Raw genomic sequence first — 26,981 nt, forward strand, 5'->3', positions numbered from 1 at the left:
CTTATCCCTTTTGTTTTTGCCAGCATCTCTTCTATCCGTGGTAACGGAAATTTCTCCACAATGATGCACTTGTTCAGTTCGCGTAAGTCCACGCATAGCCGGACCTTGCCATTAGGTTTCATCGCCACCACCAACGGAGAAGCCATTCTGAGTTTATCGGTTCGATGCTCCCGTTGTCTTCCAGTCTTTTCAACTCCTGTTGTACCACTTCCATGACCGCTATGTGTATATTCCTTACTTTGTGGGAAAACGGAGTGGCGTTCTCCTTGAGATCTATTCTGTGCGTGAATTTCGCCAGTTTACCCACTTTTCCTCCGAACACTGTGGGAAATCGCTTTTCATCTTTTTGAAGTTCGGTTGATGCTTCGTGCTGGTCATCAGGACTTGCGTGTCCCCTCCTGGGTTCAATTGTATGCCCAAGTCAACTTGATTTATCCACCCGAGGACAGACGGACCCTTCTCTGCTACATATAGTTTGCACTATGCACTGCGATCTTTGAACTCGAACTTCAGGGCTCGATACCCTACCATTGGAATGGGTTCTCCTGTAAACGTTATAGGAAGTATGTCTGGAGGTTCGAGGTGCGATCCCAGGCTAGGTTTGAAGCTTTCGCTCCACACTGCCCATTGTACGATGTTGTATGGGGTACCCGAATGTGCTACCATCCTGATCGGTACACCTCCTATTACCATGTCACATTGTGGTTTCCTGGAGTGTCAGCAGTCAATGCCTAGCACTTGTTCTTCCACGCACAGTACATTGTCTTCTTCTTGCACTCCTCCTTCTTCTTCCATTCCCAGGTCTTGCGTCACGTATTTTACTGTTGGTATCTTCAACTTGCGACAACACACCTTTTCAAAGTGTCCTATGATTCCACAATGCATGCAATTTGCTCGGAATGCAGGGCAACGTTTGACGTACGCCACGTGGGACTGACTTCCACATCTTTAGCACATGTTTGTGCCCTCTTTGTTCGGTTTCTTTGGCTGTGTGGGTCGTGTGTTCCATTTGTTTTGTGCCTTCCCTTCTGCTGTCGTCATTTTGCCTCTCTCTGGTGGTTCTGCTTTGTTGACTTTGTTGACCATGTGCCTCGTTATGGTCTCTCTCTTCGCTGCATCTGCGCATCTTTTGGAAAGTTCCACCTTTTTCACCATGGCTATGACTTCCTTCAGGGTAGCGTCACCGTTCACCAATAGTTTGTCTTGGATCCCCGTGTTAGTCGTGTGCATGACTATTTGGTCTTTGATAAACTCATCATGCAGGGCGCAAAATTTGCACGTGATTGCTAGTTTCCTCAATGCTGCGACATAGTCATCTATCGATTCACCCGTCGCATGTTTCCTCTGTTGGAAGTTGTATCTATCTATGGACGTGCACACCGCCGGACTATAATGGTTGTTAAGGTCTTCTATCGCGTGCCAAAACACACGCCGTCGTCCGCGGCCTGTCGTGTAGTGGGGACTAGATTCTGGAAGACTCCGATTCCTTCTTGACCTAAGTTGTGCAGTAATATTCTCTTCCTCCTCTTGCTGGGAAATTCTTCCCCATCTTCATCCTCAAGGGCTTCTAAGTAGTTCAGGAAATTTTCTCTCCAATCCTCCCACTTCATCAAGGGCGCACCCGGTTTGGGTAGGAATGGGATTAGAGTCGCTAGTGAAGACGCCTGCGCACACATTTCATCGCGTCTTTCTAGTGCTGCCTCTTCTCCCATGGGACTGCCTGGCACGCTTGCGTTTCTGGTTCTGTTGGGGCTCCCAGGCACCCACCTCTCCGTGCTGCACTTGTTCTGCCTGGGCCCTGAATGTTCAGTAGGCGCTTTAGTGAGTGACGAATCCGATGCTCTTGGTGGGGCGTGATTCCTCTCTGCTTTTCTCTTTCCTTCCTATGGTGGTTGGTCCCACTATGTGAGTTGCCTCCCTCTTTGGCGCGCTCATGTGGTGCCTGGTCGGGCCTGTTCCTCCCCGTGGGGTGCTAGGTCTGCTCTGCTTGTGATGGGGCTACCCTCCTACCTCCGTGTTCTTTGATGTTTCCCGCCCCCTTTTCCTTTCTTGCACTTGCTCTTGGTGCTTGCCTGTGGTGGTGTTGTCTTCTGCCACGCTCTCTTGTTGCCTGCACTGCCTCCCCCGGGTCACTCCTCCTCGTGTCTTCCCTGGTTCCTTTACTTTGGTGGGTCCTGATGTTTCCTTCCTTTTTTTTTTTAAATCCCGACCTCGTCGCCACTGTGAAGCGTACACTACTGGGAAAGGTTTGAAGTATTTATTAATTATCACAAGAGTTCCGGGAACCGGTCTGGATCGCTCGGGTGTGGGCGCTGGAATGCGCTCCCAAAATGGCAGCCGTGCTCTATGTCATCGCGTACTACCGCGAAGACTAGAGCGCGACACTACAGAACTCACTTACGAAAAACCCAAGAAGTGTGGTTTCTGGTGCACGCTCTTGTGAAACCAGGGGTGGCGAGTGTGTGCCTGCTCTGAATGCAAGGCTAGAGCCTATTTGGTGTCAGCCAATGAACGGCTTGCTTCTTCTACTGCCCTGCGGCAGCAACGGATGAACCGTTTACTGCACACTGGCTATTATTCACACGCTTCTGAGTAATTACTCCCTTCCTCCCATTTTGTACTAGTATTTCGGGTGGCGACTTGAATGAATGCTCTGCACAATTATGGCAGGTTATGCACGCCGCCTGAGCAGGCACACACTTGTGAACAGTCCGAAGGCAGCATGCTGTAAGTGCACACAATTGTGAAACGCGAGTGTTGAATGCATGCTAAAGGATGCTATTATCTGAACCAGACAGAACGCCATCTGCTTGGGTGGATGCTCGTGAACAGCCCTGGTGCACCAGGTGTTTGGTGGGTCTGTGTGATGTATGTGTGTGCGAGCGCGTGCCAACAACATAGTAATGCAGGGATTGTGTGCAAAGACTTCTGTGCAAACCAGGGAAAGGCAGATGCATGTGGACGGACAAGAGGGGCTTTCTAGATGCGTGCTTGTGTGTGTGAGCACACACCACACACACACCTCTCTGATGGTGCCAGATGTCACCCGCTGGTTGTCTGTGGTTCAGCTGCACACGACAGTCGGGTTGTTTGCACAGATGCGGTCCATCTCCTATGCTGGTGTGCCGACCCGCTCTAAAGCGTTTCCTTTGCGCGAGTAACGCAACACTACACTGTGTGTACCTCAAATATTTTACAACATCGTCTATCAGAAGACATTCATGTGTGGCACCTGTTCGGAATGATTTGTCAATAATTACAATGTTCTTGCCAATGTTTTATAAATAACCACCCCGCCCCTCCCCCACACACAATTACATTCACAGACGCGCGTATTTATTTAAAATAAATGTTTTTACAAGCAAACCTGCAGCAGTTACTCGGAGCGGAACCCACTGTGTGGCAACATGGTCTTAACAAAGGCATGTGTCTGTGCAGCGGGAATTACTTCCAGAAGGCACCCCCTGACATTCGCGGAAATAGTACTCTCGGGAATGTGCTTAGAGCAGAAACGCATTCCTGTAGGAGCGAGGCACTACAGTTTGGAGTGATGTCATTATCAAACATCCTGTGAGGTGGTTGTAGAGGGAAAGGCTTGCACTGCTATTGGGGATATAGGTTTGAAGTTTTCACGAGGACTAAGCTCTTAAAACAGTCCCCACTTTCCAAGTGTGGAAGGCTGCTAATGTGGAAATATGTGTTTAACACCGCGATGGCTAAATTACAAGAAACGCTTCCATGTGGCATGGCAGGGGAGCGGTGCTCTAGCAGAAATTGGTTCCATAAGGACAGAACCTAAGAGCTGGATTAGGGAACTCTCGGGAGGCGAACTGCAGCATTGCACCTACATTTGGCCTCGTGGCCATAAAAGTAAAGCCGCGCAGCCAAGAAATTAAAAACAAAACGCGAGTGGTGACATGGCGCGTCACCGCAAGTGCTACCTTGCCGGCCACCAGCTTGCTATTACGCGCAGGTGCGCACGCTCTTGTGCGCGTGATAGTAAGCTGGTTGCCAGGAAAGTAGCACTTTTCTAAGCAGCTACTAAATGTCTCAGCCAGACCAGCGCATGCGTTGGATCAGGCCGAGACCAAAAACACAACTCGCACTCTGAGAGAAGGCATTCTGGCGAGAATAGTCCACTATGATTGCATCTGTGCCAGACTCCCTTCTGAAAGCAATCATGCTATTGAGATTTGACCCCTCTATTGCCAAATAGACTATGCTTCTTGATGACATCACAAATTATCTTTATAGTTTAGAGAATAAATCACATTTAAGGTCTCCTACACAATCAGTAGTCAAATACCATGAATTCAAATAAATGTGTTGTTTTATTACAAATCTAAAAACATACATTTCGTATTAATATGTAAAATCTAGTCATCATTGTGTAAATTTCATATCCTCATGATTGTCCTTGCTGTATCATAATTTTGTTCATGTTAATGTTACAGTAAATTGAGTTTGATCTGGGTACATATATCTGTAGTGTGGTTTTTAAAGGCTCTTGGATGTCCGTACATGGGTGGTGTTTGGATGTTTGGTTATGTATTAATAATACAGATTTCTAAAGTATTGGGTTTCAAATTTCTTATGCCACTAATGGCCATGCAAACCCCTTGTTCAGTTTAGAACTTGTTGCTGTTAACGTGAAAGTAAAGTGAGTTTGGCCCTGGAGGAAACCCCTGTAGTGTGTAATGTATAAGGATGGGTGTGCTGAAGAGCAGTCTCTTTCCTGTTACTGACTGGCTGTGCGGTGATGTAGTGATGATGATGAGGGTCGACAGCAAGAAGAACATCCTAGACTCAACAATTTGTTAAAATGAACTTGGTGGAAAGCATTAATTTCTACTATCTTTGGCTACTGAAGATGTATCCGTTCTTCTGATGTGCATATTATATCGGTGAACTCCTTCCTCTAAGCAAGGTTGGGCTATGAGAACACTGTGTATTTGACAGCTACAGCAACACAAGAGCACCTTACAGATGATTCAGAATGTTACGATCCATCTTATTTGCGGTCGGAGGACGTCCCAACTGCATCACAAAGTTTCACTGCTTGCTCACGAGGCAGCACATACTTTTTATTCCCATTCATTCACCGGCAGTTTATAAAACAAGAGTTTCTTTTTACTTGTAAAAACAAACCTGAATATCATTTGTGTCAAAAATCAGTAACTTTTGTGTTCCTTTGCTTCTGAATCCAGATTGTTTTCCCAGTGCCAAGGATCAAGAAATGTAAAGCAGGGAGTCGATAGTTCTGGACTCTAAGAGCTGGAATTCTTTACTGCTCAAGATTCTTTACTTAACTGTCAAACTTTCAGAAACGTATTAAGAACTAAACTTTTTGTCAGCTCTCTCTCCGATCAATACTTTCGCCATCATGCACAGATTCTGTCCTTTCACCAGTTAGGAGTTGGTTGGTTGATTCTCTGTAAATAAGAGAGGTCTAAAATATATTCATATACAATTAATCTCACTGTGAATCATTTACTGTCAGTGGTGAGCCAGCAAATTTCACAAGGGTCCAGCTTGATATTGGACACCTCTGGGGAAGTTCCACTATGGTGGGTGCATTAACAGATGCATTTGATGAGTGAAATGGACATCATGTCTCCCAAGTCAGTGCTTTGCAGGTAAATGTTGTGCGCTGCAGGCATTAACTCTCAGAGTTACAGGTCACAATTTCCTACTTTGACTTCTTGTGCCTGTGGATGTTGTTTTCTAGCAGCTGTGATTGAACCAGTTATTGCACAAAATGACCAAACACCAAAATCAGCTAGAAATATTCCCCAGACAGGGCTTGTTAGACTTATTCATGTGTGTTATGTTTATAGATTTTACGACTTATCTCTGTAGTTAGCTGAAAATTCTTCCGACAACACTCCCAAATCCACTACAATGGTATGGTTTCTCTGCTTTTTGTGTTTGTGTAGTGCACTTGAATGGCATCTCCCCTAAGTGGGTTCGCTGGAGATTTCTTAATGTTGAAGGGGCAATAAAACTACTTCCACATTCACTGCAGTGGTAGGGTTTCACCTGTGTGTGTATGCTGATGGTTCCTTAATGCTGAGTAACTACTAAAACTACTTTCACATTCACTGCAGTGGTAGGGGTTTATCACCTGTGTGTGTTCGTTGATGTCTTTGTATTTCTGATAATTGACTAAAGCACTTAACACACTCACTGCACTTGAACGTTTTTCCCCTGTGTGTGTTTGCTGATTATTCCTTAATTTTGAGGAATGACTAAAACTATTTCCTCATTCATTGCAATCAGATGGTTTTTCCCTTGTGTGTGTTCGCTGAGGTCTCTGCAGAATTAATAACAGACTAATGCTCTTCAATCATTCACTGCACTGGAATGGCTTTTTCCCTGTGTGTGTTCACTGATGACTCCTGAGATTTGAGAAATCACTAAAACTACTTCCATAATCATTGCAAAAGTATGTTTTTTCCCCAGTGTGTGTTTGTTTATGTTTTTGTAGGTCCAATAACCGACTGAAGCTCTTCACACATTCACTGCAATGCTATGGTTTTTCTCCTGTGTGTGTTCGTTGATGTCTTCGAAGACTTGATAACATGCTGAATCTCTTCACACATTCACTGCAATGGTATGGTTTTTCCCCCAGTGTGTGTTCGCTGATGTATTTGGAGTTGTGATAAGTGACTGAAGCTCTTCACACATTCAGTGCAATGGTACGGTTTTTCCCCTGTGTGTGTTCCCTAATGTCTTAGGAGTTGTGATAACTGACGGAAGCTCTTCACACATTCAGTGCAATGGTATGGTTTTTCCCCAGTGTGTGTTCGCTGATGATCTTGGAGTTGTGATAACCGACTGAAGCTCTTCACACATTCAGTGCAATGGTATGGTTTTTCCCCAGTGTGTGTTCGCTGATGAACTTTGAGTTGTGATAACCGACTGAAGCTCTTCACACATTCACCGCAATGGTATGGTTTTTCCCCAGTATGTGTTCCCTGATGTCTTTGGAGATTTGATAACAGACTGAAGCTCTTCACACATTCAGTGCAATGGTATGGTTTTTCCCCAGTGTGTGTTCGCTGATGAACTTGGAGTTGTGATAACTGACTGAAGCTCTTCACACATTCAGTGCAATGGTATGGTTTTTCCCCAGTGTGTGTTCGCTGATGAACTTGGAGTAGTGATAAATGACTGAAGCCCTTCACACATTCAGTGCAATGGTACGGTTTTTCCCCAGTATGTGTTCGCTGATGTCTTTTGAGATTTGATAATAGACTGAAGCTCTTCAGACATTCATTGCAATGGTATGGTTTTTCCCCTGTGTGTGTTCGCTGATGAACTTCGAGTTGTGATAAATGACTGAAGCCCATCACACATTCAGTGCAATGGTACGGTTTATCCCCAGTATGTGTTCGCTGATGTCTTTTGAGATTTGATAATAGACTGAAGCTCTTCAGACATTCATTGCAATGGTATGGTTTTTCCCCCATGTGTGTTCGCTGATTATCTTTTAGGAGTGCTAACTGACTAAATTTCTTCACACATTCATTGCAATTGCATGTTGCTTCTCCTGTGTGTGTTTGCTGATGGCTCTTTAGTAGTGATGACAAACTAAAGCTCTTGCTGCTTGTGTATGATTTTTCTTTCTTGGTTAGTGTCTCTGGGTCGGGTTTATATTTGTCTGCATCCCATGGCTGCGTTTCCTGAGGAGCTAACATGGTTGATAAAGCACTTGTGTTACTCTCACATTCCCTGAATGTGTGTGGTATTTTGCATTGTTGATTTCAGATTTCACAATGAAATACAAGACTCACCAAGTACATATATTATAATTGTGGCAAGTAAAGCTTCTTTGTAGGTGGTTGTGTCTTTAGATTGCAGATTGGTTTTTCATGTTTATGAGTTGAGATCAGTCTTCCTTCTGGTTGAAGCAAATTGGGACAATCTGTTGTAGATCAGAGACCCTCTCTTTCCTTTACCCTTCAGTTATCTGGCTCCACTCCCTTGTGCTTTTCTCTGGCTCCTGTGGTTTGGCCAGAAAGAGTTTACAATACACCTAGCGTGCTGAATGGTAGTCTGCCATCATTACAGGAACAAGAGCAATGCTGTATCCCCCTCATACCGAACACATGATCAAAGCTGGTGGTGGAGGCCTGTTTACACAGGAAGTGGTTTGTCAGTGTTGTTGTCTTAATTTTCTAGAGGTCATTTCTTAGTCCTGTGGCGTGGAGGTGCACAGCTCAGACTCTTATATTCACCGAATTGCTCTGGAGTGCCTCTTCCAGGATGTATCAGTTTATGTTCAAGTTCCTCAGTCTCTATGCAGATTTTTTCCTATATATTGGACCTCTTTTTTTCCAACCACTTGTTTTCATATGTGCACGATTACTGTCATTATTCACGATCATTTGTGCATTCAAGGCTGGTTTCCTATTGGATGTAAAGAGATTTAAAATCACTAAATGGAAATGTAAGAGAATGTGAATACACAATATTTAACTAGTGGGAAAAGACATCTGGATATTACCATTTATGAAAGTTACTAAGAGATATTTCACCATACACAGATTTTTAACTAAATGTTTTACTTAATTCAGAAAAGGAGGTGATTTTCCGGTGTCCACACAGTAACTTAGTACAGAAAGAGCACACATGGGGTGCCCACTTGCTAGAGGTACAGCTTTACGAAGACGCACATGGCTAAGATTTCATTTAAACAAGAAGGGATTGTGTAAGAAGAGATGGATCAAGATGTGTTGCTGTCACTTCAGTTTCAGGAATCGTATAACAGCAGTAACCCTTTCAAGACTACATGACAAAGAAAACTCTTCATGAAGTATATAATAAATGTAACGCTCCAGGAAGTAATAAAGGTAACGCTCTAGGAAGTATACAATAAAGGTAACGCTCCAGGAAGTTTATAATAAAGGTAACTCTCCAGGAAAAATATAATAAAGGTAACGCTCCAGGAAGTATATAGTAAAGGTAAAGCTCTAGGAAGTATATAATAAAGGTAACGCTCCAGGAAGTATATAGTAAAGGTAAAGCTCTAGGAAGTATATAATAAAGGTAACGCTTCAGGAAGTATATAACAAATGCAGCTCCATTCACACTCCTCTTGACAGTACTTTCCAGTTTACACTGGAGAAGCTTAAGTTCTAACTCCTGTCTTTACTTTTCTGTTTGTTAAGTTATCTTTGCCCCATTCCTAGGGATGGTTCAAGCATTTGTTGGAAGATTGCAGCATTTATTATAGAGATTCCATCACAACCAGTAATATACATGCGATATCTCTGCTGCCAATACGTGTCTGCTTTTTGTCTTTTTCTACCTTACCAGGGTATCTGACTTAATGTTTTCTGTTTGGTGCTAGGTTGGGGATGGAGCATTGGCAGAGTGGAACAAGATGTCCATTGCTTTCAGGTGAGTGCAGCATTTACACAGTTGGGAATTTCTTAAAATCAGCTTTACCTTACTCTCTGTTCATCACCTTCCATACTCCCTTATGTCTGTGTACTCGCTCATCAGGGTTCATTGACAGCTAAAGCAGCGGAGTGACTCGATGAACACAGCAGACATCAAGTAATGATCTGATAGACAAACGCGATGGTTGGCAGTAGAAGGATCAAGAGTCTTTAGAGAAGCTCGCCCAGGACATAAAAACGGAGGAAGTGAACAGGTAGATGCTTATGTGGTACAAACAGGGGAGGCGATCATATAGGTACATGCTCCTTTTTGGTTCTGTTTCAGGCCTTTACTGGGCTGGGAATTGTTGTGCACTGTATCTTAATACTGCGGCTGATAAAGGCACTTGCTGCAAGGGTGTTACCACTTTGACCCTTTACAAGAGGGGAGCAGAGCCTTAGAAAGCACAACACCTGAAGGCTGCCTGCCCTGAGGGGAAGGTGAGGGTCCAGGTGTCAGAAAATATCATCAAGGGACATAAAAGGATCCTAAGAAACACAGCGGCAGAGAGGCGAAATCGTCAGCCCAGATGGAGAAGAGCTGGGTCCTCCACTGTTTGCGGAACAGTAAGTGATATTGAATCTTTCCAAGGTTAGGAGTCATAGAATCCAATCGGGTCGGAGGTAAGACATGGAAGGAGAAACCTCCCGTTTGGCTCTGCTGTGACGAGGGATGTGGGCCAGGTTTAGATTGGCAGAGCGCAGTGTTCTGGAGGGCATGTAAAATTGCATCCAGGCAGCTAGGCTGGGTACTCCTTGGTTAAGTTTTAAACAGATGTCGTGCATCCATTTGGCCAACACAGTTCTTAGAATGATAAAAGCCGACAGGGAAATAATTAGCTGAGTGTCATCAGCATACAACACTATTTAGATATTCCAAAATATTTCACTACCTCCGCCAGAGGTCTGATGTGATATTAAAAAGGGTAGGACTGAGCTCCAAATCCCAAGGGATGCCAGGAGCCAGTCTTCTTTGTGATGAGGTGAAAGGGAGGGGTATAACTTTAAAAGACCACTCCTTTAAAAAGAAGGTAAGACCTTTGCCCTGTACCCGTAGGTCATTGAGGCGGGTTAATATTATTGCATGTGAGACAGTCACGAAGGCCACACTTAAATCTAGGAGTATCAGAGCCTGGGATTTGCCAGCATCTGTAGTACTCCAAAGGGATTCAGTAACTGTTAAAAGAGCAATTTCGGTGCTGTATGATCTAAATCCAATTTGGGAACAATCTAATATTTTATATTGTTCTAATATTTTAGTTAGGAGATTGTTTACATGTTTCTCCTCCTGGAATGGGTAGAGTCATTTATTAGGTCAAGCCTGAGCCAGCGTGCAGGCGCTGCTCTGCGGAGATCTGTGGTAGTTCTGTACAGTTCGGAGAGAAGCTTCGCTCACTCCCCCACCCTTATTTTTGATTGGCTTGTGTCTTTGTCCTTCGTTAATGGTGGCGTCTGATTCATTATAAAGCTTATTAGTCCCTCCTTAGTATGGACATGTCGCCATTTGTATCCTCCCATGCCTACTAGCACCTTTACTTGGTTGTTACATGGTGCGTGCTCTATTTTCTGTAATGAGTTTTTCCTACTGCAGGCAAAACGACGTGCCCACCTCGGACAATGGTGCCACTGATTTTCCAAGCGCGGCACATAAATTTTATTTGCAGTTTCAAAGCTGCCTCTGATCCCCCTCCAGCCCCATCCACATCTTCATCAGCGGCAAAAGACTCTTCTGGCCATAGTAATCAGCTGCTGAGCTGGGCTCCGAACGGCCCACCTCCCCTACTCCCCTGCTACAGCTGACTAGCAGCCCATGTGGCTGCCAGGAACCTGATGCATGCAAGTACTGATTTTGTTAAATTTAAAATATCAGCTTTCTTACTTGCATAGACTCGCAAATGCCGTCTACGCTGCGTGTACACGTTAGTTCTCTGAAATGCATTCTACTGCTGAAAGTGTTACTATGGAACAGAGGATCAGGACATAAGATTTTTTCTTTATTAAAATGCTTCCAAGCTGGACATAAAAGCCTAATTAGAAAGCTACCGTTTTCAATAAAGGTTGTTGAAAACAATGGGCAAGAGCTCTCCTGCAACCAACCTTGTTATTCTCCCACCTCTGAAGCCATTTTGGCCAATCAGCAAGGAGGTTGTTGTGCATCAACCAGCAATCATGGTGCTCGTTCCACATGTGCAGGATTTGCTGGGAACGTGAAGGTGATGGCTTCCTCCTATTATTCCAACACATAACTGCAAAATCTCTGGACCCCGGGGCTCGTGGATTCCGGAGAACTGGTCGCTTTGCAATCTGGCATCCCTCTCTCCCGTACTGTTCCAAAGAGCAGTCAACATGATAGATAGCTGCAAAAACAACAGCAGCAGCACCAGCAGCAGGACTTTCAGGACATCTGTACCTGCTGAGGATTTCGAAGCAGTCATAATAGACAAGTAATGCCTTGATCTGAACAGCCAGAAAAGACTGAAGGAGGGGCAGTGTGTCTGTGGATGGACGGGGGCGTGAGAGCAAATCAATCCATACTATGAACTAAATTACTCTAGTCACCATCAGTTGTAAACGAAGTAGGCACCATATGACTATCCATGCAATTTAAATTGGGTGGTCGCTTTATTCTTTCAGAAACTTGTTGTGTTTTACATATAATGCTGAAGTGGCATAAGTTGTCTTTCAGTTTCCCCCACGTCTAATTAAATGGCTCCTTCATCTGAGGTGATTATTGTTTTGTGATTCTGTACTAGCAGCTGTGATTAAAAGTCTGTCCCAAGCAAGCTCAGTCTAATGTGCGCGGGTCAATAAATCAGTATTATATTCTGATTTCTCCTGGTGCATATTATTTTGCTAAATTGTAATATCGGTTACTTGGTTTTTGCAGGAAGTGTTATGCTGTATCCCGGTGCCGCCTTGCAGCACTCTAGTTTCTGTCGGCTCTCTGCTGACGAAGCGATTGTAAACACACACAAAACTGTAAGATGTGGTTAAGCATTAAATGGACAATTCAGTGAATTATGTTACACTGGATATCCACACCCCAACTGATTTCATCGAACAAAGGAACATTCTGGAAGGCCTATTGATAAAGATGCTGAATTGGGGAAAGTGAACCTTTTTTCATCTCTACACTGGATGGCCTCTTTAAATACCTTCAGAGTGAAGGCTCGAAGCTGGGGTCGAGTCTCAGCAGGGGTGCTCCACATCCTGTGATTCTGGGCAAACCACTTAATCTCCCCAAGCATAACAAAAGAGAAATGAATGTGTCCGTCTGTAAGCAACCGCTGCTCATGTAAAGGGCTCTGATACCTTCATGTCTAGTTTGAGCTATATTAAACTCCCCAAAAAAGTCTTTTGATAACCTGCAACTACTTGTTCTAGAAACTGGATATTTTAGGTGGGCTACAGACTTAAAAAAAAAAACTATCTTCTTGAAATATTAGCATTTAAGAAGCAAACAGTGAAAATCATTTTCAATCTTGGTAGTGTGTTATATAAAACTTCAAATAATATAATTACAAGTTCGTACACTCCACTCTGGGCTTCAAGTCTGAATATCGTAATCAGAAATTATGTCTGACAAACATTTTGACCTAAATATAGTTCACAAAAATATCGTCCCATTGGGGTAGATTTCATGTTATTACTCCAGTGTAGCAATGGTTTTGAATCAACAGGGCGCAATATTTACGTCTGACAATATTACAACCACAGTTTTCTGGCACCATACCCGCTCTGGAAGGATAAAGGAATTCATAAATAGGGTTTTTTGTTAATTTAATTTTTTGAGAGTTTGTTAGTCTTCCTGCACCTTGTATTTCTGCAGGATTTTGTTTTTTGTTTCCTCAAAATGTCCATACTATTTTAAGAATAACAGTCTGTATCAAAATGCTTAGCAAACACCCATGGCTTGCCTTGTGGAATATGCTGATTTAATTTCCTGTTGATGTGTAAGTGGTTGCTATCCAATGACCCTGCATTGAATGACTGTATACGTTCGGAGTTTGAATGTGCTTTTTTTCAATAAATCTTTTTATTAACAGTCATTGACATTTACATACATTACGAAGGATAAGGGAATTTATGCTAACAGTGGTGACATACAACATACACTGGAGTAGCATTATTACTTATCGGAATCTATGGGGAAGGGACAGCATCAAAGTCAAAACCACAGGGTGGGCTACACACATGTCCTCTGTAGGTGTTCCATGGGTCTCAGATTTTGGACCATTTATTTAATTTCACCCATGTGACACATCATGGAGAGTAGCGATACGAACAAGTTCCCTGATCAGTGCATACATTTAAACCTGGTAGCTTTTCGTTTCTCTATATACTTTGTTTATTCATGGTATGTTTTGCTAACTTAGATAGAAACAGATACATTTGTATATTGTATAAAGGAGTGACAGATACATTCTCTGTTTCACAGACTTCCCTGATGAAGGCCACATGGCCGAAATGCATTGGAAGGAATGTTTTTTGACATATGAAAAAGAAGAAAGTATGATATATATCGTCCATGAAGGAAAATAATGAACGTGATCATGTATTTACATTGAACAATTTCCATGAGTATGAATAAAATACTTTTGAAGATAAGAAGCACTAAAAAACTTTATTGAAAAACTTTATCGTACAACTGCAGCTGGTTTTTTCAGCCCCTATTTACCAGTGCCCTAGGAGACACTGTGTCAGTGCTGTCCAGATTGATTGGGTGAAATGCCCATGGGTTTGAAGTGTGCAATTTTGATTACACTTCTTAATGTTGTTTGAATTATTTTAGTGTTTGTTTTCTGTTTGTGCTATTGGTGAGTGACGTTGCAAAGGCTTTATGTCCGCAACACTGTAAAGTTTTTTAAAACTTTGCAACTTTGCAATCTTTGTGAACTTCATCAGTTCCGCAAAGCATTTTCTTTGTTTAACGGTTTAATAACGCTTTAAATAACCGTATATTTTCAGGACAAAGGAACTAAAAATCACTACTTTTTTGAGAAAATAATCTGATAAAAGAATTATGATTAAATTTGCTTTCAGTTGGGAAATTTGGTTGGTATGGATTTAAACTGAGTACTGGGCCTGGACATGCATTGAGCCCATATATAAGCATAGACTACTAATTTCCTGCACTTGGTTCAACTTTAGGATAGAAATGTGCTATTGACCACAAATAATGTGGAGTCTGGAGTTCCTTTCCCAGTAAGTTGAAGAGCTGATCCATTAATGTAACAATATACTTTTTCTGTTTCTTAACCTTGAAAAAATGCCCCACCCTCCATATTGAGTGCGGGAAGCTGACAAAAGCACATCTGTGTTACATGTCATCTGTATTAAAGCCTCCTGACCGATTGTTTTAAAAAGCCTGTTTTATTACCAATACCACCACCACCACCATCTCCACCACCACCAGTACCGATACCACCACTTCAGCGCCTCTCGCTCACTAGTAATAGCAGGGGCACTGTACAAGGCTGGAGCTGCAGCTGAGACCAACCTTCCCTCCCTCCCTCCATGCCTGCCATAAAGCACAGCCCGCCCTGCACCAGGAGGTGAAGCCAAGGCCCTACGGCAGATGGAGTGTTTTTTAGTAGGCCAAAGATAGCAATGACAATACGAGATACCACACTGCACACTCAAATCACAGAGAGGGCAGGAAATAGCCCCCCTACTCTTTCTCCTGAGCCACGGAAGTGTAATCACAGAGCAAAAGGTGTTGGAGCGCCTTGTTAGTGTTTATAGCTCGGATCATATGTAACTCTCACTTCACACTTTGTGTCTGTGTAATTTACAACACTTACACATCTTCTTCACTGCACTATTTATCACTACTTTGAAGACGTTGCAGACCGGTCTCATCCTCAGATATTTACAATCTAACAAGCGGTTGAAAAGGCCCTTTATTGCAATGCAATAGGTCTCACATTTGCTAGAGCTTTAGCTATTAGTATTGTAAATAAATGACAATACCTTTGTATTTAAGTTTTAAAAAGCAAAATATAAATAAAAGGCATTGTCATTTATAGTGCCAATAGCTCAAACTTGTGTGAATGCAAAACCTTTTGCATTGCAAATGCTTGTCTATCTAGCCCTCTTCTTCGATTACAAACTTAACTGGTCTGCTATGGTAGAAAACAGAATTAATTTGTTGCAAAGAAGCATAGCTGCTCTGTGGAAATTTGCCTCTAAACTGGGTAAAAAATCAATTAGAGGAATGGTAGAAATGTATTTGGCAAAATCCATAGCCCCTTACGGAGCAGAAATATGGGGCACAGCTGAAGTGGGTGCTCTGCAGAAATTGGAGGATAAGCATGTTAACAAGCTGCTTTCAGTTACTCTGGCTTGCTCGAATCTTATTGCCCACAAAGAACTCAAACTCCCTTTTATTACTGACTCAAACTGGCCCCGCTCCTCTTATGGTTTCGTATTTGGAAAAGGGACTCGGTTATGTTGAATCAAGCTGTAATAAAAGATATTTTCAGCCTTGACCAAGCCATTAGTATTCCTTGGCTAGCATATGTCAAGAAGTCTTGTCTGTACTTTTTAGAGGTGCCTGGTGGTCTATAAACCAGGAAGCCTAAAAATGTTAAAGGTTTGCTAAAATACAGTTTAATGGCATGCTTTCACAGGCCTAAATATGGCCAAGGAACAGAATGCACTTAATATAGGTTCTGTAAATGATTGTGATACCAACCCCTCTGCCACAGGGTCCTTTGCATCTTTGAATGAGATATCTTAGAGGGGGAGCCCAAACAGGTTCAACATATGTAGATTGAGTGAGCCATGTTTCGGTGAGGAACAAGACGCTGAGCTTGTGATCCAGGACACAGCCGTGGATATCAGAATAGTGGCCGATCGGTGGCTGCAGATCATCAGGTGGGAACTGCTGAAAATGATGAACACCACTGAAACTGGCCAAAAGCAAAGAAGAAATGTGTACCATCTGCCTCATTGTGATGTAGCACCGATATGTGTTGGACTTAATACCACAATGGAAGGGTGCGTATGCGCCAAGATAGGTACAGTGTGCTGTACCTTCATCCCCATGAAAGACCTAGACAATGACACACTGTCAATCGCCTTCCAAATACTGTAAAACCTACAGCAGATCATGATTAAAGAAGGAGGTGCCCCAAACATAGAATGGTTTACAGGTTTGTTTATCTGGGTACCAAAGTGGATCGCAGGCCTATGGAAGGCCTCGTTACCAGTGGTTGTAATCTTGCTCTTGCTCTTGCTCTTGCTGTGCAGCACCCTGAAACTAATATAGGCCTGCGTGAAGAAAGCTACCCTGAAAATAGGGGGAATACACATGATTAGGACACACAATTCCAAGGGAAACACTTACACCACAAGCCAGTAACAGAAACCATCCATGCTCCAGACACGGACACAAACAGCCAGGGTAGTAGATAACTCAATTAGGGAGGGGGAATGTTAGATTTGGATTAATTTATAGAAAGGGCCCGCTCTTAGGAGTCCAGCACACCAGAGAACAACTGTTGCCTGCACTACCTAAATCTAGGTCTGGGAGGTAAATTACGTTCCGCTCGCGGAATTTGGGTAATTTGGGTAATTTCACATTCCGCGGAGAATGCGAAATTGCCCGAAATTCTGCGTTCCGCGACTTTGCGAAATATTTTGCTTGTTCGCGTTCTCAAATGCGTGTTCGCAAGATATTTCCCCCCGAGCACGCAAACAGTGATTGCAAACAGTAAAAAAGCATCACGAACAAGCAATTCCGCTTGTTCGCGGAATTTCTGAACGTTCCGCGGAGATTTTTTACCGTTTCGCGGAGATTTGCGTAACGCAAATTCCACCCACCCCTACCTATATCATCATAAAATACTTGTTACGGTTACAGAGTGACCCTTTATCAGATCAACATAACACAGTTGTCATCTGTATTCCTTGCATTTACCGTGATGGAAACACCAGACATGGAACAAGCTTCAAACACACCAGGAAGATTGCAACAGAAAAATCACATGAGGTCCCAGGATCTAATACCTAAAGAAACAAGTCAGATGCACACACTCAAACACAAATAAATGTCGGGTTAAGCCTGGTATAAGCGAGATTCCACAGGAGCGAAGAGGAATTTCCCCCAACTTCCAGAAAACAGCACCCGGAATGCAAACATTAAACACACTCACTGAAGGCTGTTCCCTAAAAGTATGGAAATAAACCATAGAGTGTCCACCACTCTTCCCCAGAAGATGATGATAGAGAATTCTGTAATGGGCTGACTGGAGAGACTGGCACTGTAAACAAAAGAATATCTTTTATAGACAAGAATCCATTTAAACATTAATCTATGTTCAGATCAGTGCTCCACTTACCCCAGTGTCCCCCCGAAGGTCTTGGAAAACAGCAGAGAAGAGCCTCCACAATGAATGAGTGAAAGTTGAGGGCGTCTTCAAATGTTTAATAAATTCTGTTGTTGGGACTTGGTGGAATAAGATACTCTCATACAGCCATTCATACAAAATAGAACTAGAGGAATCAAATGGTGGTTAAAAACACTATTGAGAGAGTAGCTCCAAAATACTGAAAATACGGAAGTGGAATGAATGCCAAAGCTTAGGAGTTGTAGCTGTGTGAGATACTGCTCAAGAGAGAAATAGAGCATCAATCACGTTAAAGTGCTCCTTAAGTGTTACATATAAAAAAGAGCCTCAGGCCTCAAAATAGTGAAGGGATAAATAATAGCTGTTATGTTTGTCTGGCTCTGTAGGGAATATGGAGCAGAACAATCCAGAATAGTAAAAGGGTGAGTCGTCTGGCTCAGTGGACCTGGAAGAGTGGAACAAACTCACACTCGGAAGGCAGGGGTGAGGTACACCGTCCAGCTCCAGGGTCACTGAGAGCAGAACAGCTACACACTCGGAAGGAGGGATGAGGTGCGCCGTCGGGCTCCAGGGGGCACCGAGAGCAGAACAGCTACACACTCGGAAGGAGGGGTGAGGTGCGCCGTCTGGCTCCAGGGGGCAGTGAGAGCAGACCAGCCACACACTCTGGAGGAAGGGGAGGTGTGCCGTCCAGCTCCAGGAGTCAGCAGGAACGGAACAGCCACACACTCGGGGGGAAGAAGTGAGAAGCGCCGTCCGGCTCTGGAAGGGCAACAGGAGAGGAACGCGCGACTGACTCACCGGGGAAAAGAAAATCTTCAGAGGCGAGAACGATCCGGTAATCAAAACGAGACTGCTGGAAACTCCTAATACAGGGCGCTAGGCAGGACTCGAAGAGGAACTCGGACGCAAATAAATGGGGCGTGGTCACGTCCAAAGAACAGTAAGCCAAGCAGCGGCTTATGTTGGAGACAGCTTTTTACGTCGTCTGGGGACCGTCTGTAAATTACCAAAAGCGAAGGGAGGCACAATTCCGAACATACTTTAAGGTTAGTTTCATACATCCTATCCCCTAACTATCGACTATTCCTAACAATAAATGCACAGCTGAGAGCATGCACTCCAGCGAAGGACGATGCCAGAGCAGCCGGTGCGTTGCACTCATCAGATAAACAATGCATAGCAGTAAGCGTTATTCTATATAACACACACAACACACCTGGACCCCCTCAGAATGTGACATCCAGTTGGTATTTATTGTCCCTTCTATAAGAGTATGATAAAGAATCTAAACACAATGGGCCAGATTCACAGAATTAACATAAGACAAAATCCTAAACTTACTACCATTTTTGTATTCACAGAAGGCACTTACTCATTTTGGTTTTCATGGAAGGCACTTACTCATTTCGGTATTCACAGAAGTCATTTAGGAGTCTTAAAGTTAGGACTCCTAACTTTACTACTCCTAAACTGAGAAAAATCCTAATTTTAACACTTTCGGTATTCACAGAAGGCATCTAGGAGTCCTAAAGTTATGACTTCTAACTTTAGGACCGTAATGACTGAAATTCAAATACCCTCCTCAAAAGCGTTACGAACCCCAACTTTACTCAGCATATCACTAGACCCATCCACACTGCTAAACACTTCCTGGCCCCTCTCTTCTCCACACTAAACAACATCAGAGTCTACAAAACAACGCCTGCACTGAAGCACCCTTTTGAGTTTCAAGCTCACCATCCTAGATCACAGGAGATCCACAACCTCTGGACAGGCGGCCACTGCTGCTGGAAGAACATCTCAGAGAAGGTCTGGGCATCGGCCCTCTCCATACGCCTCCCCAAGCACACTAGCAACCTAACGGAAGACATCAAGAACTTCAATGAATAGATCACCACCTGCACCAACAACTTGGCCCACCTCAAGCACATAAAAATCAAGATCACAAAAGCAAGCCAGCTGGTACACAGAAGAACTGTAGATCGTGATGTAGCACTGTAAGCACCTGGAAAACAAGTTGAGAATGATCCAAGACACCGCAGACAATGACGTCTTCTAATCTGCCCTGACATACTTCCACCAGCATGTCTGAAATGCCAAGTGAACAGCCCACACTCAATGCATCGAAGCCAGCAACAACAGCACCAAATAAATCTTCTTCATAGTCAGCCAACTCCAGCAACATCTCCCTTTACAAGACCCAATGCAACAAGCTCTGTAACTTCTTTTGGAAGTTACATCACATCCACCTACGCCAACTTCAACCGGCAAACTGACTCCAGCAACCTCGCATCCAGTCTTCCAATGTCAGCTAAAGAATGGACCTTGACCATGTAGAACGCCATCTCCACAAAAGAGACTGCTGCAACCATGAAGAACATCCACTGTGGGGCACCCTAGACCCATGCCCCCACCACACTTTCAACAAAGGTCTAACCACCATCAGTGAAGTCCTCACTCCCATCCTGAATGACTCCATCAATGCGGTCCTCTTCCCAGAAATCCAGGGTAAGGCAACTGTCACAGCCCTGCAGAGGAAACCCTCTGTGAACCTCACCAAACTCTCAAACTAATGACTAATCAACCTCCTATCATACATGGCCAAAGTCTAAAAGAAAATCATCAAGAAGCATCTGACCAACTACCTGGTCAACCACCAGCTCCTCAATGCCATCCAGTCTAAATGAAGTCCCAACCAGAGTATGGAAACAGAATTCATTGAACCTACCTACACTATTCGCATGATCCTAGACAGAGGAGAGGGTAAGGCTGTCATCCTATTGAACCTCATGGCGGTGTGTCACATGGTACTACATCTCACCCTCATCAGGTGCCTTCACAGGATTGAGATTCAAGAACCTGCATGAAATTGATCTGCTTCTTCCAGATAAAAAGAACTCCGACAGTCAACCTGAAACTAGAAATCTCATCTCCTCAACCTCAAGGTTCACTCCTCAGCAGAACACTATTTAACACTTAAAAAACACCACCGACCAACGCCATCCATACCCACCACATCAATATCCTCTCCTACACTGACAACACACAACTAATACTGTCCCTCTCGGACAAAATCCAGAACAAAAGGAACAAGTTCACTGCCTGCATGATGGAAGTAGCCACTAGGATGAAGTTTAACTGTCTCAAACTCAATACTGACAATATAGAAGTGTTGATCTTTGGAAACATCACCTGTCCATGAGACTCCACCATCCAACCTACGACCTACTCCCATCTCCAGCTCGTGCACCAGCAACCTAGGAATCATCATCAACAAAAAGGTGGACATGTTCGCCCAGGTCAATGTCGTCACTGCTTCCACACCCTAAAGAACATTTTCAAATGACTCCAGAGAATCACCATAAGACCGTCATCCACACACTCATCAACAGTAGTTTGTACTACAGGAACTCTCTCTATGCAGGAATCATCAAACAGCTCACCAGAGGGCTGCAAACCACCCAAAACGCGGCAGCCAGACGTATCCTCAACCTCCCACTCAGAACACATACAACAGCTCCCTAGCTCCAGATACATAAGCGCCCACAGTTCAAACTCCTCACCCACACATTCAAGACACTTCCCAACAAATCCCTGCCTACACAACTGCATCTCCTTCCATCAACCCTCTATGCACCTCCATTCAGCCAAGAATCATACTCAGGAACAGATCCAGGTCAACTCTTCTCATACATCACTCCTAAAGTGTGGAACGACTTCCCTCAACACATCAGAGGCTCCTCCTCACTTCATGAGCTAAGCAAGAAGCTGAAGACATGGCTCTTCAAAACATGTCTAGAGTTGGGACAGATTGATTTGGTCTGGGTGCAAAATCGATGCATCTTAAATTTGTTTTCAATGTATATATTATTAGAAATTTGTTAGACCCAGCAGTTTCAGGATGGTATGCAGGATGGTATGCATCTCAGCCAGGCAGAATCCACTGTCCTAGATAGGATGAGTACAATACACTTGTCTGATAACCTAAGCTCACTCTTGGATAGCTTGGCACAGAGCAGTCAGGCTTATCCTCAGGGTCAAAGTGTAAAGTGTTGGAACAACCCTCAACCTCGAAACACCCTGTGGATGCTATAAAAAGACTCCACACAGTATGTATACAACTCTGGTCTTTGTATTGCACACACATTGAAATCAAAATGACATACATATTGCGTTTAGACTTTACAGTTATATATAAAATGTTCAAACTCTTCCATTAGCAGCATAACGGCATTAACATATATATAATTGTCCTAGGCGTTCGCCTGCACCATTATCCCTTCAGCCTCGTAAGCAACATACACACAATACAAGCAATGCGTTCCACATTAAAAGCAACAGAAACATATCCAGGCTATTCAGATATTCAGAGGTATTCTACTTTTCTGCTAACACATTTGCATAAACAACAACATTCCCATTATCGCGTACTCCGTATACTTGTAATGGTCAAGAAATCACAGGTTCTTTCTACACCTTGCGACTTAGCCCCTCAGCCACTCAAACTACACCAGCCAACGATACAGATTACCCCTGCTGTCGACACTTTGATTAGATTAAGGGACCACCTAAAGCGGAAGGAAACAGTTACATGTTTTCGTCCATTCAGATTGTGTCCTCATGCACCCAGTGGCGCCTTCCCCGCAGGAAAAAGACTGCAACACCAGAAGCTGGCATGCTCCCAATTTGGAGAATGATTTCGCCTCTGGCAGAGGTGGGAGCTACATTTGCTCCAGGGAGCAAGTCGTGGGTGCACACAAGGCACGACAAGACCTTTCAGTCATGCTATCCTTAACAAAGTAGTACCTTGTGGCATGGGCCTGGGGAGAGGGAGCCAGTGACCTCTGAGACTGAGGCGGCGATGTGAGGCACTGTTGTCCTCCCAATATGGAGGTCGGCCACCCACTATGCTGCCAGCTTGGCTATCGCAGACTATGCAAACTTCTCTCAACACTGCTAAGAAACCATACGCTTAAGAATACAAACTAGCAGAGGTTTCGAGCTGTAAGCTCGAGCCTCTTGGACTCATTAAACGTCCCCTGCACTCGTTGAACTTGTCACGCTATAGCCACCCCAGGCGTGCCACTGAACTTTACCAGCTCACTCGTCTGATGACTGCACATGTCGGGAGGGTCCTTGTCCCAACCGATGATCACTTCCACATGTTTACGCCGCAACCTGCGTGCTCCTTACGATCTTGTGGAAACAGGGAGATCTTTTCTGTCCCTGGGAACTCGAGGACAGGAGGCCAGTCAACTACCCTTGGAGAGTGGTTGGGGACCTGGGCCACAACAGTTGTCAATTAGCTGCACGCCAGCAGCATCCAGGCAAAGTCCCAGTCCTAGAGCACAACAAGCCCCAGGCTACCACTGGTTTGCAGATAATCCAGTTGCAGCCCCCCGCCCCAATAGTTCTTCTTGTTGATATCCTAGCATCAAACCAGCGTAGTATGTATCCAATCCCCAAAGCGTCTCTAACTCCTAAAGGCAGAGCCCGAGTGGTTACACACACAATGACCTATGAAGATGAGATCAGCTCAAAAGGCCACCTTTGAAATGCACGGGACTTCTCTAAATGTTGTCATGTCTGACATCCTACCCTGGGAGGCTTGAACTGTATCTTTAGTGGGGCCACAACCTTGCCACTTGGAATGCTGGTGTCAATTCCACCCCCTCTTAACCAACACAGGAAGGCCCCTCAGAGTGAGAGGTCTACAGTATACTGTGAGCCCTTAGTTTATGGCTGTCTTATCAGAAATGCACAGATGTAGCCATCCCCCCAGCAGCCAGCTGTGAATTGGAGACAGGTGGATAGGCATACAGAGCCATGAGTACAGACATTCCCACTTTCCCAAAGTGGTATTTCCACCGTCATAATGTCAAATTCACTCTCACCACCGGAGCAGGTTCGCCATTACAAACTCATCGATATCAAAGACTATACTGACACTCTTCTGCATGCAGGAAATCCAGCTCAATGGCCTTTCCACAGATCCCTCAGGCCAATCCAATACAAGGAGCAGGCCCTACTGTACCAAACACACTACTCGGTGCCATTCACTACCAGTGTATGTAGCAGACACACGCACCTGCCCTACCCTTTACCAACATCGCACACTGTCCCCAAGGAATTCTCAGATATAGCAAGAGACATGCCGAACCTTGGCAAGCGTCTTTTTAAATGCCAAGCCTAGTATCAGTAACCTACGCACACAGGCCCCATCATTGCAAATCTGCGGCACATTTGAAGAACTACCTCCGTGTGTGGCACGACCAGTTCTGCAGGCCCACGGAGAAGAGTTACATGCCCTAGGTATATGTCTTACCTCTGGACAATGGACTAACAACAAACTCAATTTAGCCAATCATGTATACACTAATCACCATGTATATGACAAGCACATCACTTTGGCACTAAATGGCAATATAAAAAGCTATCAAAGTCCTTAGGCTATTACATAGATCAGTGAAAAACCAGGAGGGACAAAATCAAAAATAAAATTGAGGGAAAGCACCCTAGAAAGGGCCAACTCCAACAAAATTTATTAGGATTGGTATGTTTGATACAAAGGTAACACAGATCTGTGCAGTATGTGCATAAACACATTTATAAATGAGGACGGTTGGAGCCTGGGACCTCTTAACTGTGTCACTTGAGCTTAGATTGGTAACCCGAAAATACATTGATCCCTCCCTTTGGTTCATTTACACCGTTCGGTGCTTGGGATTAAATCCCAGATCTAAAGCTATAAAGTTGGTTCAAGTATTGGTACCACTAACCAGCACATTACACCTATAACACTTGAAGACTCACATTCACGTCAAACTTAAATCACATTTTTAGCTCCTATACTATAATTCAACTTTTGGCAATTTATGAATTTATTGAATTTATGAATTTATGAACATTGTTCATTAGATTTTTTTCCTGGCCATCTTTTAGAACTCTGGTTCGCTCCCGTGCAAATTTCTTTCTTTCACATTTTGGCCAATATGTATTAATTTCTTTTCTCCACCCTTCGTGTGTTTTCGCTCTGTATCCCTCTTATTTCTCTCCTCTGGCCTCTTCTTGCTTTTTCAGCTTGTTCACCTTGTTCTCCCCTTCCTGCTGAAGTGACAACTGGAAGCAAGCTATCCTGGCTGAAGAGGGGTGAAACCCCAAAACCGGTCCTAGGATGCTTATCACCAGTCCAGGGAGGACCACGCTTGGCAGTTCGGGCCTGACTGTTCTCATGAGGCACAGGGTCAAGACTGATTTGCATTTGGCCAGGTCTAAACTGGGGTGGTATGGTGAGCAAAAGAATAATGGATATTTAACCCAGATCTCTTGACTGGGGGTGAATGTTTTGATTTGTTCTGCATTCTGTCCGTCAATTGTGTGTCTTTTGCTTTCCCGCCCCAAGTGCGCCTGTGGAATTTTAGTTCGTGAGCTGAACATCATCTGCGCCATCTTGCCCATCCCTCAGACTCACGTATGAACTAGCACGACGGCCATTTTAGGTACCATGGTCTCCCTGTTCACGATCGCCCGTCAGTGCACTTCCCTGACCCTGCAAGCATCCCCCATGCACCCTGGCTGCCCCCGCTCTCACATGCACAAGTCACGAACCCTCCCCTCCCGCATGACTCTGTCTCTGGGAATCACACCCCGCGCCTGACCAACACCTCCTTTCCTTTCATGAATACCCCTCCTCTGATGACCCCTTCCTCTGAGCCTGATTGTCTGCACGGACCGCTGGTCATCCCTCAGCCTGAGGATACAGTTTATTGCCCACTACTGTATGCACTCGCCTCTCTTGAAAGGAGCCACTATTGATCATGACCTCCCCACCCCCTGAGATTCGATCAGGCGCACACATTCCAAAGGAATCGGCAGAACACTCAGCTGCGTGATAGCCCCCTCCCATTGTATGAGGGGTAAGGGCCTCTACTGTTGTCATGTGTTGGAAGGGGCCGGAACTGGGGGGGGGTGCCGGGGATGTCATCCTCATACTTCACAATGTCTTTGTTGTAATAAAGAGCGTTCACATGTCTTAAACCAGTGTATAAAAGACCAGGTCTCAGAGAGGCTGAGAGAGCACCTCGAGACGATACCTTGTTGTCCGATCTGACGTGTTCTACTCCGTCGGAATAAAACTTGTTTCCTGTCTTCCTGTCTCCAGCGCCTGCCTCTTTATTGGATAACTTCGTATGGTATTAGAGGCGTCTAACGCCGGGCAAATTTAACTTAGGAAACATCAACTAAATCGCCTGACCATTTTGAATTGATCTTTATCAATTGGCGTCCCAAACGCGGGGCCCATCAGCGACACGTGGATCCAGTGGGAGAGGTCCCGACGACAGAGTGAACGACTACAACGATCGGGAGAGCTCCTGTCCGATAGACCCTCGTCTGACAGCCGATCATCTGAACTTCACTGATTCCGAGCAGACCTCTCCCGAGCGATCTACGGTCCTGACTGGGAACCACCAGGAGTGCCGCGATAGCAACAGAGAGTAGAGGACGATCGGGCGCTGGAAGCGGAAGACGAGAAACTGTCCATGCGGTCCGGGTAAGGTCGTGACACACGACGAATTGCGAAATTGATTGATTGTTTTTATTGATTGAAATACTAGTATTTGCTTTGTCGCTCTCTGAGATATTCGCTGCCTGCAAACGGGGAGGAATAGGAATATTCTATCTTCCTTTGCGGATAGTGAAGGGTAGGTAACGCGGACTTTTGTCCCCCATTGTAATCTGCCGTGCCTATTTTTCTCCCCATTGATTGATTGCTTGAATCAAGCATTGAATTGTTCGAAGTTGGTTCTCTTAAGGATCTTCTCTGCTTACAAACGGGGAAGAATAGGAATATTCTCTCTCCCTTTGTAGAGAGTGAAGGGAGACTGTGACTGTTTGGAAATTGGTTCTTTTTGGAGGTATTCTCTGTTTGCAAACAGCGTAGAATAGAATATTCTGTCCAGTCTTTGCAAGTAGTGAAAAGATAGGTAGTGCAGGCTTTTGCACCCATTGTAATCCGTCATGCCTATCTTCTCCCCATTGGTTAGTAGTTGGGTCAACCCGGACCGCTTATTAGAGATGAACCATCCAGCTCCATTGGGAGGCACCCCTAATAAGGACATGTTTACTAAGCAAGGACTAGTCGCTATAGCTTATAGTAAGTTATGGCATAAATATACAA

The 26,981-nt window shown here is 44.3% G+C and overlaps 1 protein-coding gene across 1 annotated transcript in view; it reads right to left on the minus strand.

The window, feature by feature from the left end:
* Positions 1 to 4,315: 4,315 nt before the first annotated feature.
* LOC144807646 (uncharacterized) overlaps positions 4,316 to 26,981 on the minus strand; it is a 32,041-nt gene continuing 9,375 nt past the window's right edge. The window contains exon 2 of the mRNA XM_078673270.1: positions 4,316 to 8,412. Coding sequence (XP_078529396.1) covers positions 6,726 to 7,700 — 975 coding nt within the window. The 5' untranslated portion in view covers positions 7,701 to 8,412 and the 3' untranslated portion in view covers positions 4,316 to 6,725. The remainder of the gene's footprint in view (positions 8,413 to 26,981) is intronic.

The sequence above is a fragment of the Lissotriton helveticus genome, chromosome 1_2 (assembly GCF_964261635.1).
Source record: "Lissotriton helveticus chromosome 1_2, aLisHel1.1, whole genome shotgun sequence".
Classification (NCBI taxonomy): Eukaryota; Metazoa; Chordata; class Amphibia; order Caudata; family Salamandridae; genus Lissotriton; species Lissotriton helveticus.